General features: G+C 33.2%; 1 protein-coding gene across 1 annotated transcript in view; it reads right to left on the reverse strand.

Annotated features, from left to right (window-relative positions):
- Positions 1–4,902: 4,902 nt before the first annotated feature.
- Positions 4,903–14,437, reverse strand: part of LOC142978685 (organic cation transporter protein-like) — a 38,759-nt gene continuing 29,224 nt past the window's right edge. The window contains exons 6-7 of the mRNA XM_076123195.1: positions 8,940–9,118; positions 4,903–7,658 (exon numbers count right to left, since the gene is read on the reverse strand). Coding sequence (XP_075979310.1) covers positions 7,503–7,658; positions 8,940–9,118 — 335 coding nt within the window. The 3' untranslated portion in view covers positions 4,903–7,502. The remainder of the gene's footprint in view (positions 7,659–8,939; positions 9,119–14,437) is intronic.

Below are 14,437 nucleotides of genomic sequence, written 5' to 3' on the forward strand. Positions count from 1 at the left end.
AAGTCTCATAATCTTCAATTTCGTTGTACGATAGAAATCTAAATGGATTTGTAACAAATTGGCTAATCAATTTATATGTCGACTCAATACCATATACCAGTTAAAATTTATGAATCTCTTTAAGTAGACATACCACGAAAAATAATACAACCCAATCCCAAAAAAGGTTTAAAATTTTCAAAAATATCGTCATCACAAGCTTGCTTAAAAACCCTGCTCATTTTCCCATTTATGTATTCTTCCTCTGTAGTTTCAAAACGCAAATAAAAAAAACGAAATAAAATAACTTTCTATTTTATAAACAAAAGCCGTATCCAAAACAACCTTTTGCTATTTCTAACATCCCATGTGCATTGTTGGGCATGCTAAGGTTCGCAGTAGGCCGCTTTCACACTCCAAAAAACAGTTTGCGGGCACATGTCTGCGTTTAAATGAGAAAAAAGAAAAATATCGCTCCCCGTTGTTTCTGGGGGGGCTATTTTTGTAAAATTAAAAATGCTTTGTGTTCGCATTTTGTGTGTTTTTATTGTGATGTGTTTTGGTTTTCTTTGTTGGTTGAAGATTATTTAGGAACGGAAAGACTTCGTTGAGTATTTGGGTAGGTATAGTTTGAGCTCTTTTTTATCTGATTTTTAGACTTTAGATCTGAAAGGGGGCTATCATGCCATCGTGGGTTGCCACGGCAGTATAAGATTCTTAATCTAATCTAGGGACAATATTTGCGCCATAAACTTGTATGAAAGTATTATAAGAGTTATTAAGGTACAAGATTTGAAGTATTCGTATTTAAGGATCTTATGAAGATTTGAATTTGTAAAATTAAGTTAACGAAGGTATATAAAATGATATGTTGTTTACATTCAATAAAGATTTCCTATTCCCAACACAATTATTTCTTAATAAACTATCCAAACGCAATTACCATACTAATAGTGGAACTCACCTGCCTCGTTTAAGTTCCCTCACTGAACTTACTTTAAATATTTAACTAAGCTTAAGTAATTATTTAAGTATTCAAGGGGCTGTGACGTCACGACGTTGATGTTTGTGATTAATTACTGCGGTAGGGTAATGGGTGACATACACCTTTGGGGGAAGAAAGGCGGAAGATCAAAGCTCGATGTTGTCGCTTAAGTCTTTTTGTAGATTATGTTGGAGGTAATTGAAAATGCAGTAAAGGGGAGGTCTGATTGTAAATTTAAATTTATTCTAGAATGTAGTCCTTTCTTTGATCTATTTCTTACACAATTTGAACTATGCCGGTTATAATGTATGTATTTTAGGACCAGTCAAAAAGTCGCTAAATAAAATGACACCAAATGTATGATAACAACTGTCAAAAGTGTATAGCATAATGGCTTTCAAATAGTTGTCAATTGAGAAACGTGATACGCATGCTGATAGCCCATCTGCATATTAAAAAAATGGCCGGAAACCGGGCCTAAGAATCATAATTTCTGTAATAAAACAACAAAAATATTTTTACAAAAAAGTTTATTATACAAATCGTCTGTTTAACAATGTATTTGTACCAAATACAAATCAAATAATAAATAATAAGGTGCATAACACAATATAAGAATGCAAACTACACAATTACTTATTATAAGCTATTATTAGTAAAATACCAAAAATGTATTTTTATATTAATATAATATACTAAAAATGCTGATTTTGTAGTCATTCGGTACATCACTACAAGGGTACGTCCATAAACTACGTGGAAGGGTAATGACTTAAGCATAATTGACTTAAATATATGTAAGAAGAATCGTTCTTCAGAGAAAACAACCAATTATATTATAAGCAATATTTTTAGAATAGAGAATATGTAACGCTTCAAATGTTGTGTCGAATTGAACCATTATTGGTTAGACTATACTATTATAGTAGACGGTACTTATTTTTTTTTGTTTCTTTCATACTTCCATTATATTAGACAAGTTGTTTGGCTTATTATATTTTCGTTTGTAAACTTTGAACGCTTCGTAAATCTATCTAAGTATTACTTATAATATAATTGGTGTACATTAAGAAAAGTAAACAGAATTGTAATCATTGGAGCAATTTAGCTGCCAGTTATTCATATAAAATAAATGATTAAAATGTGATCAATGATATAAGTACTTATATTCTAAAGTATAATTTAAATCCACATAATGATCGTGTTCTACGAAATAATGATTCGCAAAAGTAATTATTTACACATTTGCTTTGATTAATCTTTTATATAATAATAAATGTGTGATGTGTGACGTGTGATTTTAACAATACATTATTATTATTCTGACATCTTGATCATTTATTCATCTCGTTTAAGATCATCATTATAATAAAACAAAAAATAATAGTTTATTCAACACGAATCTCGGGAAAGAACCGCAAAACAAATTGCTTTCGATAACCATTAAATTGATGAGTCTAAAGTAAATTATACAATAATTTGTACGTAAACAAGAATGCAATTTAATTGTTTATACCTAATAGAAAATTGAGAGTAAGCAAACATTCTTTAATGGCTTAGATTAAACACGTGTAAGGAAATAACATACTTTATTTCATTATATTATTTTTCAGCGCAGATTTACGTTGTTAATGATGAAATGCGGTGTATTTTATACATCTTTGCTGACACCTTCGCGTATAACAGGCTTTATATAATGTATCTATTCATGTATTTTGTAATAGCTGATACAATTTAGCATAAATCGTTCGTTGATCACAAACGGTAGGAACATTTTAAATTTTATTACAGTATCAACAGAAATAATGTTTTAGATTGAAAACAAAAATGGTATGTGATTCTAATGGAAACGATAATATTGCAATTAACAAAACATGTAGTTGCGAATTCGTTATCGAGTTGCTATCGACAATTTCAAGTGGAAAATTATTTGAAATTAAGTCTAAATGTCAATTTCTCGGTAACAATTTTTGTTTAGATTGTGTGTCATTAATATTTTCTGTGTACAATTTGACATACTTAATGTGTTTATTTCAACAACAAATCAATGAATGATTAATAATTCGATCAAAATAATAAAATCACAATATTGTAATTGAACTTAATAATAGTATTATTATTTTATTATTATAGTATTATTACGTAGTTTATGGACGACGGTTTATTATTGGTCCCACACTATTCTTACGGCTATCACTCCAAATGTGGACGCTTAACACAAAAATACTGTTACATAGATTAAGTACCGGTTTCAAACTTTATAGATAAGTACTAGATAATTTAACCCATACATAAAGAGCGGTTGTAGTACCCTTCAGGTAATAAATACGTCTTCTGTTATATAAAGAGATTAATGCTGTTTAAGATCATTACGATAAATTATATAAGACCGTTGCCCAGCAGTGGGATATGCGAAGGCTTGATATATCGGTAATTATCCAAAAGTTTTGAAACCAGTCGTAAAAATAATAAATTAAAAAAAACATTTTGTTGATATTATCAATACATTATATTTAAGTAGTACTTAAATAAGCAAGAAATCCTGTCGATTTACGATTTGTAAGTATATTACAGTACTTATAGATCAATTGATGAAATAATGGATATCAACAGTATATTGCGAAGTAGATCTTTTCAGGGTTTCGTTTATTAACCTTTTCACCGCCAGAGTAATATTGAAAATCGGTGTTCCCCACGCCAAGCAATAAATTCCTTCGTTTATACCTACAAAATAATAGTCACGGGAAAAGTGTATATCGATAAAACTTCCATTAATTTTACGTGTTCTTATATTATGAGTAAAAATTGCATAAAAGTACCACAAAATTTTATTGAATTTCTCCCATGTGTCAACTTTACACTACTCAGTACTCATTACCCAAAAATAACAATGATATACACGAACAATTTGCATAAAAAAAGTACTTAATTCAAATATTTTATTCAAAAAGTCACAGCACTAATCCCAGTTGTGACGACACCTTTTGACGTTAAGAAACGCCACTGGCGTGGTCAGCGCTGCGATTTCAAATTTTGCCGCCTTATATTAGAGATGTACCAGTGTGACCCGCTCCTGCTTAGCACGGGTATTTAATAACAATATTTCTCCACTATTTCTTGAATGTAATATTATACATAAAACATTCCTTTTTAATCATTCTATCTATTAAAACGCATCAATATCTGTTGCGTAGTTTTAAAGATTTAAGCATACAAATATACTATGTAGTGATAACATATTTCTAATATTGAATAACGACAAAAGTAGTAACTATACCTAAAAGGTACAATAAACATAGATAGTACGTATTGGCATGATAACTGTGTTTTTTTGTTAGTCCTACAACATTAATAATACCTTTATTGTTTGTTTAATGTATTCAAACAATAACTTACCTCTAAATCGTCACTCCTTAAAGATTCTGCTTCAGAATATGTAACATCATCTTCTACACCTTCTAACACTCTCAACAGCTCTTCTGTCGTCATTTGACTTGAAGACATTTTTGTGGCGCAGATGGTGTACGAAAAATTTATTATACACAAGAATTTATGTACCTATTATTAATAACGTATTGCAACAACACTACGAGTGTCCAGCAGCGCGGGTGACGTCAGAGCGCGCCGTCTGATTCCGTCAGTGGCGTACGAAGCACTGTAAGGGATTCCGCTAATAGAGATGCGCGAGAGTTGCCACAAAATGATCGATTTGCACTTATTTAGTCATGAGTTTATCACTAGATATGGTAGTTTTATTACATATTTAGGTTTGTATTGAATCTAATTTAAAACATATCAGACAAAAAATTTTTTTTTCAGAAAGGAGTGAAGTATTTCAATTTGTTTTCGAAATATTGCATAAAGTGTTTAGATTGTAGTCCTTTTCCTTGCACATCACTAGTTGACGCGTCTTCACGTCTGTGGCGTGGATTTGCGGGCTAAATTTATACATTTTGCATGATGATTTACTTTGTTTTTTTTTTCAGGTACAACTGTCTAATTATTATATGTCTTTGTGTAATAATGTAATAAATATGTTTAGGTAATAATAACAGGAGAAAGAAAACACTTGAAACGTATTGTTGTATGTTTATTTTGAACTATAAAAAAGTGATATTTTTGACGTGCTATCACGTCGATGGCGTCGTGAGCGATTTTCAATTTTACGTCTCTTAACGTCCGTGGCGGTGAAAAGGTTAAGTAGGCATTTGATATTTATTCGAGATGAGTGCTATTGAAGCAACACCGAGAATCGAATTCAGGGCCTCGCTATTGACGAGTCTGATCCTAGAGGCATTAATGTGAATTTATATTTCAGTTTTTTCCTTGCATTAAAATCATATTCGTATTGTGTAGCATATTTTACAAGTGCTGTCTTGGTTTTTCTTATTCGACATAGCGTTTATTTTTATGCAAATCTGTCATAGCAACAGTCTTTCATTAAACTATTTACATTTTAAGCAAATAATTACCGTATCGAAAACCTCTAAAATCGTCGTTGTTACTTAGAAACTCAAAATAGCTACAAAGTAATGTTTTATATTTTAGACATATTTTGAATACAATAATAACTTATTGTATTGGAGAAACATGGGTAAAAAATGTGCTTATGTGGAAAGGTATAGTCGCGAGCACGAATATGTATATCACTTTTTGATAATCGATATTTCTTCCTATCGCGATGATCTTGCAACATTTGAAAGTCGCGGTTTGAAAACTATAATAAAATTCCGTTGTGATATTGGTATTGTTGGCAACTACACAATATTTTGTTTTCTAAATAATCATCTTTCAATTTGACTTTAAATACAGGTAAGGCTTGCTACACACATATTCGGATCCGCATTAATATAGCCGGGCGGCAAAACCGAATATATGTAGATGAACCCGAGCGGTACAAGCCGAACAAGTGAGTAGTGTTGGTTTTGGTGTTCGATAAATATTGCTGAACTGAATATGTTGAGAAGCAAGCTTTACTCTCTTGTAGCGGTCAAAAGGTGCTTTACAAAAAGAACTTTATTTTAGTATTTTCTACCTCAAATCTAGGAATAAAGCCACTTCATCTCTTTTCTAGAAAATATTGAACAACCATTTAACTTGGAGAAACTAGAGTTTCTTAGTAGAAAATTGTAAGTACGTAAGTAACGGTAATAGCTTTTCAAAGAGCTTATACTACTTTATAGTTGAGCTGTAAACTAGAACTTTAGTAGTGCTGTATTTACGGCCGTTTTCAATAATCTATCTGTAATAAAAGATAGATCGATGTGATAAAATATTAACCTTATTTTTGTAAGGTCATTGTGTGATGTGAATTCTTACGATGGACTTATAACCATGAAATTAAATTAATTTAGTCTTTTGCATGTTCCTATTAAGGATTTTAAACACCAACTTGTCCAACTTGTCGACAAAAAAGGTAATGACGATTTGTTTTCAGCGGCTTTATTTCGAAAACAATCTAACTAGGTTCTTGCATGATTCTCTTGAAATAAAATGTTGTTGTTGAAAAAAAAAACGAAAAATTTATTTAAAAAGAAAAATGCCTGTAAGTAAAATTGTTAAGTATTTGTGTAAGTACTTAGTTGTAAGGTTAAAGTACTAACTAATGGAAATTGTATAAATAAGTAGAATATAAATATTACAGGATAAATTACCAATTTATTAAATAACGCAAAACTGGAAAACTGCCTTCAGAGTCATATTTTGTACAACGTAGAATCCACCTTATACTTCTATTAGAGAGGTTTATTTTACATTGAAAATTTGATGATTCGTTCTCAGTTTTGATTTTCTAAATTCATCAGTGAATTGAAGAAGACTTATCACTCTTCTAACTACTGAAAGTACCGAATTTTCTGCTTTACTTATGCCCAATTTCAACAACAGACACACATAGCTAATCAGATGTTCAAAAATTCGATAGTCAGCCAGTTGTTCTTCATGATATATTGATAATGATAGTAGTACAGCCAGTGGTTGATGAAACTGGGCATTAGTCTTGAAAAACTTAACCTAAGTACTGTTTAATCTGATCACAACTTCTCATCTAAAATGTCTTTATTTGTCGGACACTAAATCTTTATTACGAATCCTCGGTTATCGAGATAAACTTAACGATTCTTTCTCGTATTCATGGAAAACACCGATAAACCAAGTTTTGTAATAAACATAGCTTTATTATGTGAAATACTAACAGTCAATTTTATTTAGCAATCGAAATTTTACAGTAAAAATTTACAATAAAGAGTTGTTTTTCAGAAGAAGTAAAAGTTTGACGCTATGAACGAAAGATCCAATTTCTTATAAAGCTGCGTTTTCACAGTTCTTGCACACTTGCACCTGTGTAAGCACAGCTTAACATACAACTATATTTTTTCTTCAAACTCTGCCTACCTTCATGACAAAAAAGGCATGAATTTAATGTCTTTAACATATAAAAGTATCAACGGTAAAACAAAAATCACTTTAAACTGCTTCTAAAATCACTTATAGTACTCACAAAATAAGGCTATCGATACATTAAATTGTAATTAAAGCCTCAATTCTTAGTTCTCCGTTTGGACAGCGCTTCGGCTTCTTCGATGGTGTCTGGAAGCCTCATGTTCCTGGTTTCAGGCAGCATAAGGACCAACATGCTTGATACTAGGCACATGCCCGCGAAGATCACTGTTGGCATCGACTTGTGGTATAGAGACTGTTAAGAAAGTATCATATTAGAGTTGTTGAATTTATTTTAATACGTTCGTGGCGTTGTCAGTAATTTAGAAATTATGGGTTATAGCCTTAAACGGAACAAAGGTTAGTGAGGTCTATGATTACAAACATTGCATGCTTTAAAGATTTTTGGGAAGTTCTTGAGGGCTGCATGCAGAGTCCACAACCCGCAATTGGCCAGCGTGATGGATTCAAGGTCTGTCCTATGCTCATTTGGGAAAGACACCCTCTTTCAAAAGGATTGATCCATGGTCCAATGCTTTCCTTATTTCCCGAGAAGACCATTGCCTTGGGGTGGGTACAGGGGTTTGAAATTATTAATTACTTATGGCTTTCTCTATATTATTCATAGTATGAGAGCGGTCTGTAAGCAATAAAATGCAGAAAAATACTAGTTTCATATGGAACAAAGATGAGATCATCCAAGTAATTTACGTGGCTATCATATAACACGATTGTTAACGAGCAATGGTTAGTGGAGTGTTCATTCAGATATAGTGACGGGAAACCGCAGGAAACACAGATCGAAGGTCACTTTGAGGTTATTTGTTCCCAGTGATACAATGCAAATACCTGCCGAGTGTACTAGATGATGATCGTATTGTATATGATAAACGACTCTTTGTACGAATGCATTTTCTCGGAAGAAATAAAGTTATAGAAAACTGTAGCGCTACCATGAGTTGGTAACTATAGTCTCCCGGAGACACTGTAGTTCTCGTAAAACTCGAACAGCGCCTCTAGCGGATAGTTAAGGTACCAAAATTGCTACCATGGGTCGCCATATTTAATAACGTGTAGTTAAATTAAACAACAGTGAATGTAGATTGGCTTTGTCGTTCATTCTTTCCCTATTTGAGCCCACTGTTGTAGTTGCGTTCTCACGTTAACTACTCTAGTTTTTAACTACGCCAACTCATGGTAGGGCTACTGTAGAGTAGATGAACACAGAAGCTGGTTTCATCATAAACGGGTAGAATATAAACGGGTAGGCTTGACGTGACGTAAAACGAATGAAAAAAGTCGCTCAAAATTGTTTTTTCTACCCAGCTACTTAAACAAGGGATGATGAAACCAATGCAAGAATAAAACCACTTTTACTAGGCCAGAGTTGAACAAGGCAAGTCAAAGGGAGAAATTAAATGGATATTTTTTCGTAGATACATTTCTTCCAGAGTCTTCTGAGCAAAAATTGACTCAAGTCGCATCACTAGAATGCGTTAAAATATATTTCAAGCAAAAGTAACCCATAAATCCTTACCAACAAAGGCGTCATTGGTGCAACAAGTGAGCCGATCCTGCCAGCCATGGAGCACATACTGATGAGGGTCTGCCTCATGTTGGTCGGGAAGACCTCTGACACGTAGATGTAGACGGAACTGTAGGCTAGCGTTACTGCCCATTTGCCGATCAGGTACAGGGGAATGGACCAGTAGTCGGCTGCAAGAGAAAATTACGTAAGTGTTTTTGAAGCTGGTGATTTAAAAACAAAATACAGTCGAATTGAGATTTGAGTCCCTGAGTGATCTCCTCCTTTTTGAAGTCGATTAACAAAGTGGAGTTAAATGTAGTGTTGTATTATTAGTTTAATCTTAAGTAATTCGACTGATTAGTGCTAAAATGGTTGATATATTTAGTTAATGTTTTTAAGATCAAGGGTGATGTAATTAAAACAATATGATGTGCATTTGTTTATGTCTACTTTTTTATTATGGACTTCATAAGATTATCTTTATCTTATATCCATACCTACCTCTTAGTAAGGTGAAATCATAATAAATTTAAAGCTCGTCATATAGGTGAAACTTTGAAGTAATTGGCAATAGAAAAGAGTTTACTGGAAAAGTCGTGGTCAAAATTTTTCAGAGAGGCTATCTACATCTCTTAGTTGTCTCTTAGTTGACAATTATTTGGAAACTACTATGCTGTACATAGTCGTTTTTCTTAGACTATAGTGAATAACACGTTACGTCAAAGCGGCAATGTACTGAATAGTGAGATGTGAGATACGCATACAGGTCCTTTAGTAACGACTTTGGACATGACATTTTGTCCGTAGGCAAAACTAATAATCATCAGGCTATCAAATTGATTGTTTGCTCATAAAATCATATTATCTTTGTTATACAAATAAGGACATTACAACCTAAGTCATAAGTGCTAATTTCGCATACCTACAATGACACCATAGCAAATAGCAATGAACAAACTGCCTGAAATTGGTTTTCGCAGTCTGTAATGTTTTTTCGTCAATTAGAATCTACTTACGATATTGTACTTAGATTATTAATGTTTGTTTATCACATCTAATTATGGAATATGCTGATGTTTTTTTTAGATTTGTATTGGCAAATATTGAAAAATGTTCTAAGATTTTTAAAGCTAAATAGTTTGGCTTTAAATAAACCCAGTAGAACAGTATTTAGCAATGTTATCTGTTTTTTAGAGAATTGCAGATTTTTATTGATAAAATATTAGGTACACCTAATCTAGGTATAATATTTTGTTGAAAAGGTTGCATAACTATTTTATTGTATCAAATGTGAGTAGCCCTAGAATTCTATACGTTTTAATTTTGAAAGCCAAGAACTCATATAAAGAAGTACGACCGATTATTTAAGAGAGAAGAGATTTTCCGAGATTGGTATTCGTATGAGAAATGTTCTAAACAGCTGACTACCATAATATTATCAGAATAATATTATTGAAATACCGATTATATTTATAGTTGTGTATTAAGTATTTATTTGTAAACATGACCTTATCGTATTGTATTGTGTCAGAATTATCATAGAAGCATCTGGATAACAAAAACATGCATTATTTATGTTATTTATTTATAACAGTGGTTATGTACTTAAACACCGGAAACAACATTTTAAGGGCGTTATTATAGCAAACACAAGGTTAAGTAAACTATAAAGTTTCACGTGGGTGACTATTTATATCTCTTATTTATTAACGACACTATTTTATCATCTAATAGTTGATCCGCGCAGCTGCGCTTACGAATTTTCATTGCATTTTTTTACTCTATTAAACCAGTGTTCTAAGACCCCAATCGGCCAGCGTGGTGGACAAGAGGCCTATCCCCTCCCTCTTTACGGGAGGAGACCTTTGTCCAGCAGTGAGACAAAAATGGGTTTAATTTTTTTTTTCTGGAGTCAATTTTACAAAAACAATAAATGAAATTGGTTAAGCCGTTCTTGAATTCTGCGCTTAGTAACACATCTGGCGATTAATTTTTGTATATAAGATAACATATATGTATTACTATATCATTTATGGATCGTGAAGAATCTAGCATTCTTTATTTTTACACTTATTAAATCCTACAAATGTAAAGTTAATGTTAAAATACTAGTTACTATTTTCCATCGTTCTAATGGTTACAAACAACTGATAAATAAGAAGATTTCCGGTTTTCTAGTTCCGTATGGCACGAGAATCAATAAATTATGATAACGTAAACTCATATCATTGCCCTTAGGCTGGCCTGTCATTGAACTATTAACTCTCCTAGTGCAAGGATAGCTTCCGCAGATTTTGAAAACAAGCGTGAAAAGGGTGAAAGACAAGTAAAAAATATAATATCATTTTTAGATCATTGATTTTGTCTTGGGGTTTTCAATCATTGAGTCCATGAAATCTTTGGGATTTATCCCAGATGTAGTGGAATTTAATAAAAAGTGGCTTATCTACAGCGGTTAGAGACTCAATAGTGGCCGCGAAATAGCTCATAGGCACTTCAAAGTTTACTGTTTTATATGGAAATCAAACTCATGACTGCTAACAGCAATAATAGCCATCAACTCTTACTAAGTCTTCATCTAATAAACCTCTACGTAGACAAAACAGTGAAAATACATATTGTCGGCGTTTGATTAAATCGACTCGTCTGTTTACGAAACAAAACAAACACGTGTGTATCGTTTCACAACATTCGCAAGGTCGACGGACTCGCCGGCGCAGATTAAGAATGTACACACTTGCGATTCAACGTCTCTCTCACATATATTTTTAATTAATTTATCTTAGCAATCTATTCCCCGACCCGCAATTGGTCCGCATGGTGGACTTGCCCAGCAGTAGGACAGTAAAGGGTCAATTTTTTTATTATTTTATAGATTACTATGTAGAAGCCAGAAGGATTCCGTGTAAGTAATTTATTTAGGCGACAGTTCCTGTGTATTCTCTACAGCCGGAAGTATCGTATATCGAGATTCTGATATTTAAAATGTACTGCAAAAACAATTCCTAAGTCGCTCGCTGGAGGCGCTGATCACATTTTCATACAAAAATCTCGATAACTAGACGGTTGTCAATAGTCGATAGATTTAAAGAATCGCGCTACAGGGCAAAAACTCCGTACCTAACCTTTCCCTCATTCCGGAAGGAGACCCTTGCCCAGCTTGGAACAGTTGTGGTTAAAATTAGATTTTTATTTTTGTAATACAACTTATATTTGACTTGGTTTGTAACTGTGACCATTTAATTTCACGAAAATCAGTTCAGCTTTACAACCGTATAAAATTGTCTGACGACAAAAAGACCGAATAGATCTTTTAAATATAGTATATAACTCTTTTGCTAAGTTTATTTTTATGTCACGATACACTCCACAGATATACAATTAATAACTATTTACTAATAAGATTCACAATCAATTTATTCGTGGATCACGGTATTGTGTATCAGGATATTGACCTGAGGCACTTTGTTTGTGCAATTTATTTGATCAATTGCTAATGCAAGCTAGTACTTTGATTAGTAAAAATAGTTCAGGTATTAGTTCACAAACAATATACCCTATATTATACCATGGTTGTGAAGCACTGCTGTATTTCATACATCTAAGTCTACACCGTCTCATATAACAGGCGTAATGTTAAGACCAAATATACTTTAGTAATGTGCATAAAAGCTAACATACTTCATTATTATAGAGGTTTCATTTCATTTCATTTAAAAAAGACAACTCCCGCACTAAGAATTGCTCTTGTGTCGCGGGGACTTTTACAAACATACAAACAACGGACACAAAGCACAACCAGACCCGAAACAATTATTTGTGGATCGCACAAATAATTACTCCGTGTGGGAATCGAACCCACGACCTCCCGACACAGTGGTATCGGCGTGGCGACCTAAACCACTGCGCCACGGAGGCAGTCTAAATGAGAGGTATCATCCATAAAATAATGAAAAAGATTTAATACATTTAAAAAATATCCCATGTAAGTAAAATCGTAGTAATATTCTTAGCACATTAAAAAAGCTGCCAAACAGCCTAAGATAAAGCATTATACGTTCTCTTCTAAACACGGTTATTTGAAGCCTCATTACCCAGGTTCGTTCACCGGGAGAACAATTTTCTAACATAATAACCCTAATCTGCGCAGTTGGGTAACATCCACTCGTTGTAGTTGGCTAACTCAGTCATCAGGCTTAGCTATATGACTAACATTAGTCTAGCAATTTTAGTCTGTCATTATATTTGCAAAATATGGCTTTCGAAATACTTTAAAAACTTTTTTGAAAATGTAAAATTAGATGGTAATTTAAAGGCCTTTTTTAGAGTAGTGGGTGGGGTAGTGGTCACGTTACTACGATTGCGAACAGAAGTTTTGAGCGCAGTGGTTAATATGATAATCATTAGGTACGCTCTGAGGTCTTCGGTTCCTACTTTTTACTCGACGGCAAAAATCTACGCTAAGCCATATTGCATAGTATGGTATATCTAAAAAATACATACCTATTAAAAAATCCCTCAATTAATCAAATATTCCCTTTTATAAAGATAATGGGTATATTATGTTACTATGTGCTATAATGTATTCAATAAAAATGTAATCTTATATCAGCAACCACAGCACTGACATTGAAATGTCAGTTACTTGGACAGTTCTTTCCTGTGGTTAGTGGTTAACCTGCTGTCAAAGATGTCATATTGACGGCTTTTGACAGGGCTTCACAATAACCAAGGCAACCTTTTCCATAGCCTGGAAATAAACCTTCTAATACTTTTAAGTGGCCACTCCTTTACACAGTGTTGTCTAATTTAACTGATTGTTTACCGACCGGTTAGTGTTAGCTATAAGAGCTTCAAGTTGGAAGTAATAATCGTTAAAGAATTGCAACAAAACACAAGTGTTTAGAATAACGCCATCTAGTGGTTAAGCAATGAAGAGTCCTGAATCGCGTAAGATTATTATTTCCCAGTTTCATTATTCAAAGTCTAAAAAGGTATTAGGCCTGCAGCCGCCCAAGTATAGTTACTTTGACTTTCCAAAGAAGTTTCCTGTAAGTAACATAAACAGTAGCTCAATTCTCTATTACTATCGACTACCGACAACCGACCTGTCATCGAGAAATTTTGTACGAAAATCTGATAAGCGCCTCTGACGGGTGTCGTAGAAACATTTTTGCCAGTACATTCTAAATGTCAAAATGTCGATAGCTAGCCGGTTGTCGGTAGTCGATAGTGGCAGAGAATCGAGGTACAGGCTAAGGAGCAATAAGAAAATATTAAATATTAATAATGGTTCATAGTTTGGCTGCTTAACAATCACCGTGCCTTACAAAAATGTTCCCTTTTAGCCATTAATTAGCCTTAAAAAATGGGTAATGTGAAAATCACTTTGGCGATTTGATTTTGACCTGTAGGTCAAATCATTAATATGTAATCAGCCTAATTCATTACTAAATGAGACAACTAGAGCATCGTGAACTCGTTTCATGTGATAGTAAACAAAACGT

Source organism: Anticarsia gemmatalis, chromosome 15, assembly GCF_050436995.1.
Source record: "Anticarsia gemmatalis isolate Benzon Research Colony breed Stoneville strain chromosome 15, ilAntGemm2 primary, whole genome shotgun sequence".
Classification (NCBI taxonomy): Eukaryota; Metazoa; Arthropoda; class Insecta; order Lepidoptera; family Erebidae; genus Anticarsia; species Anticarsia gemmatalis.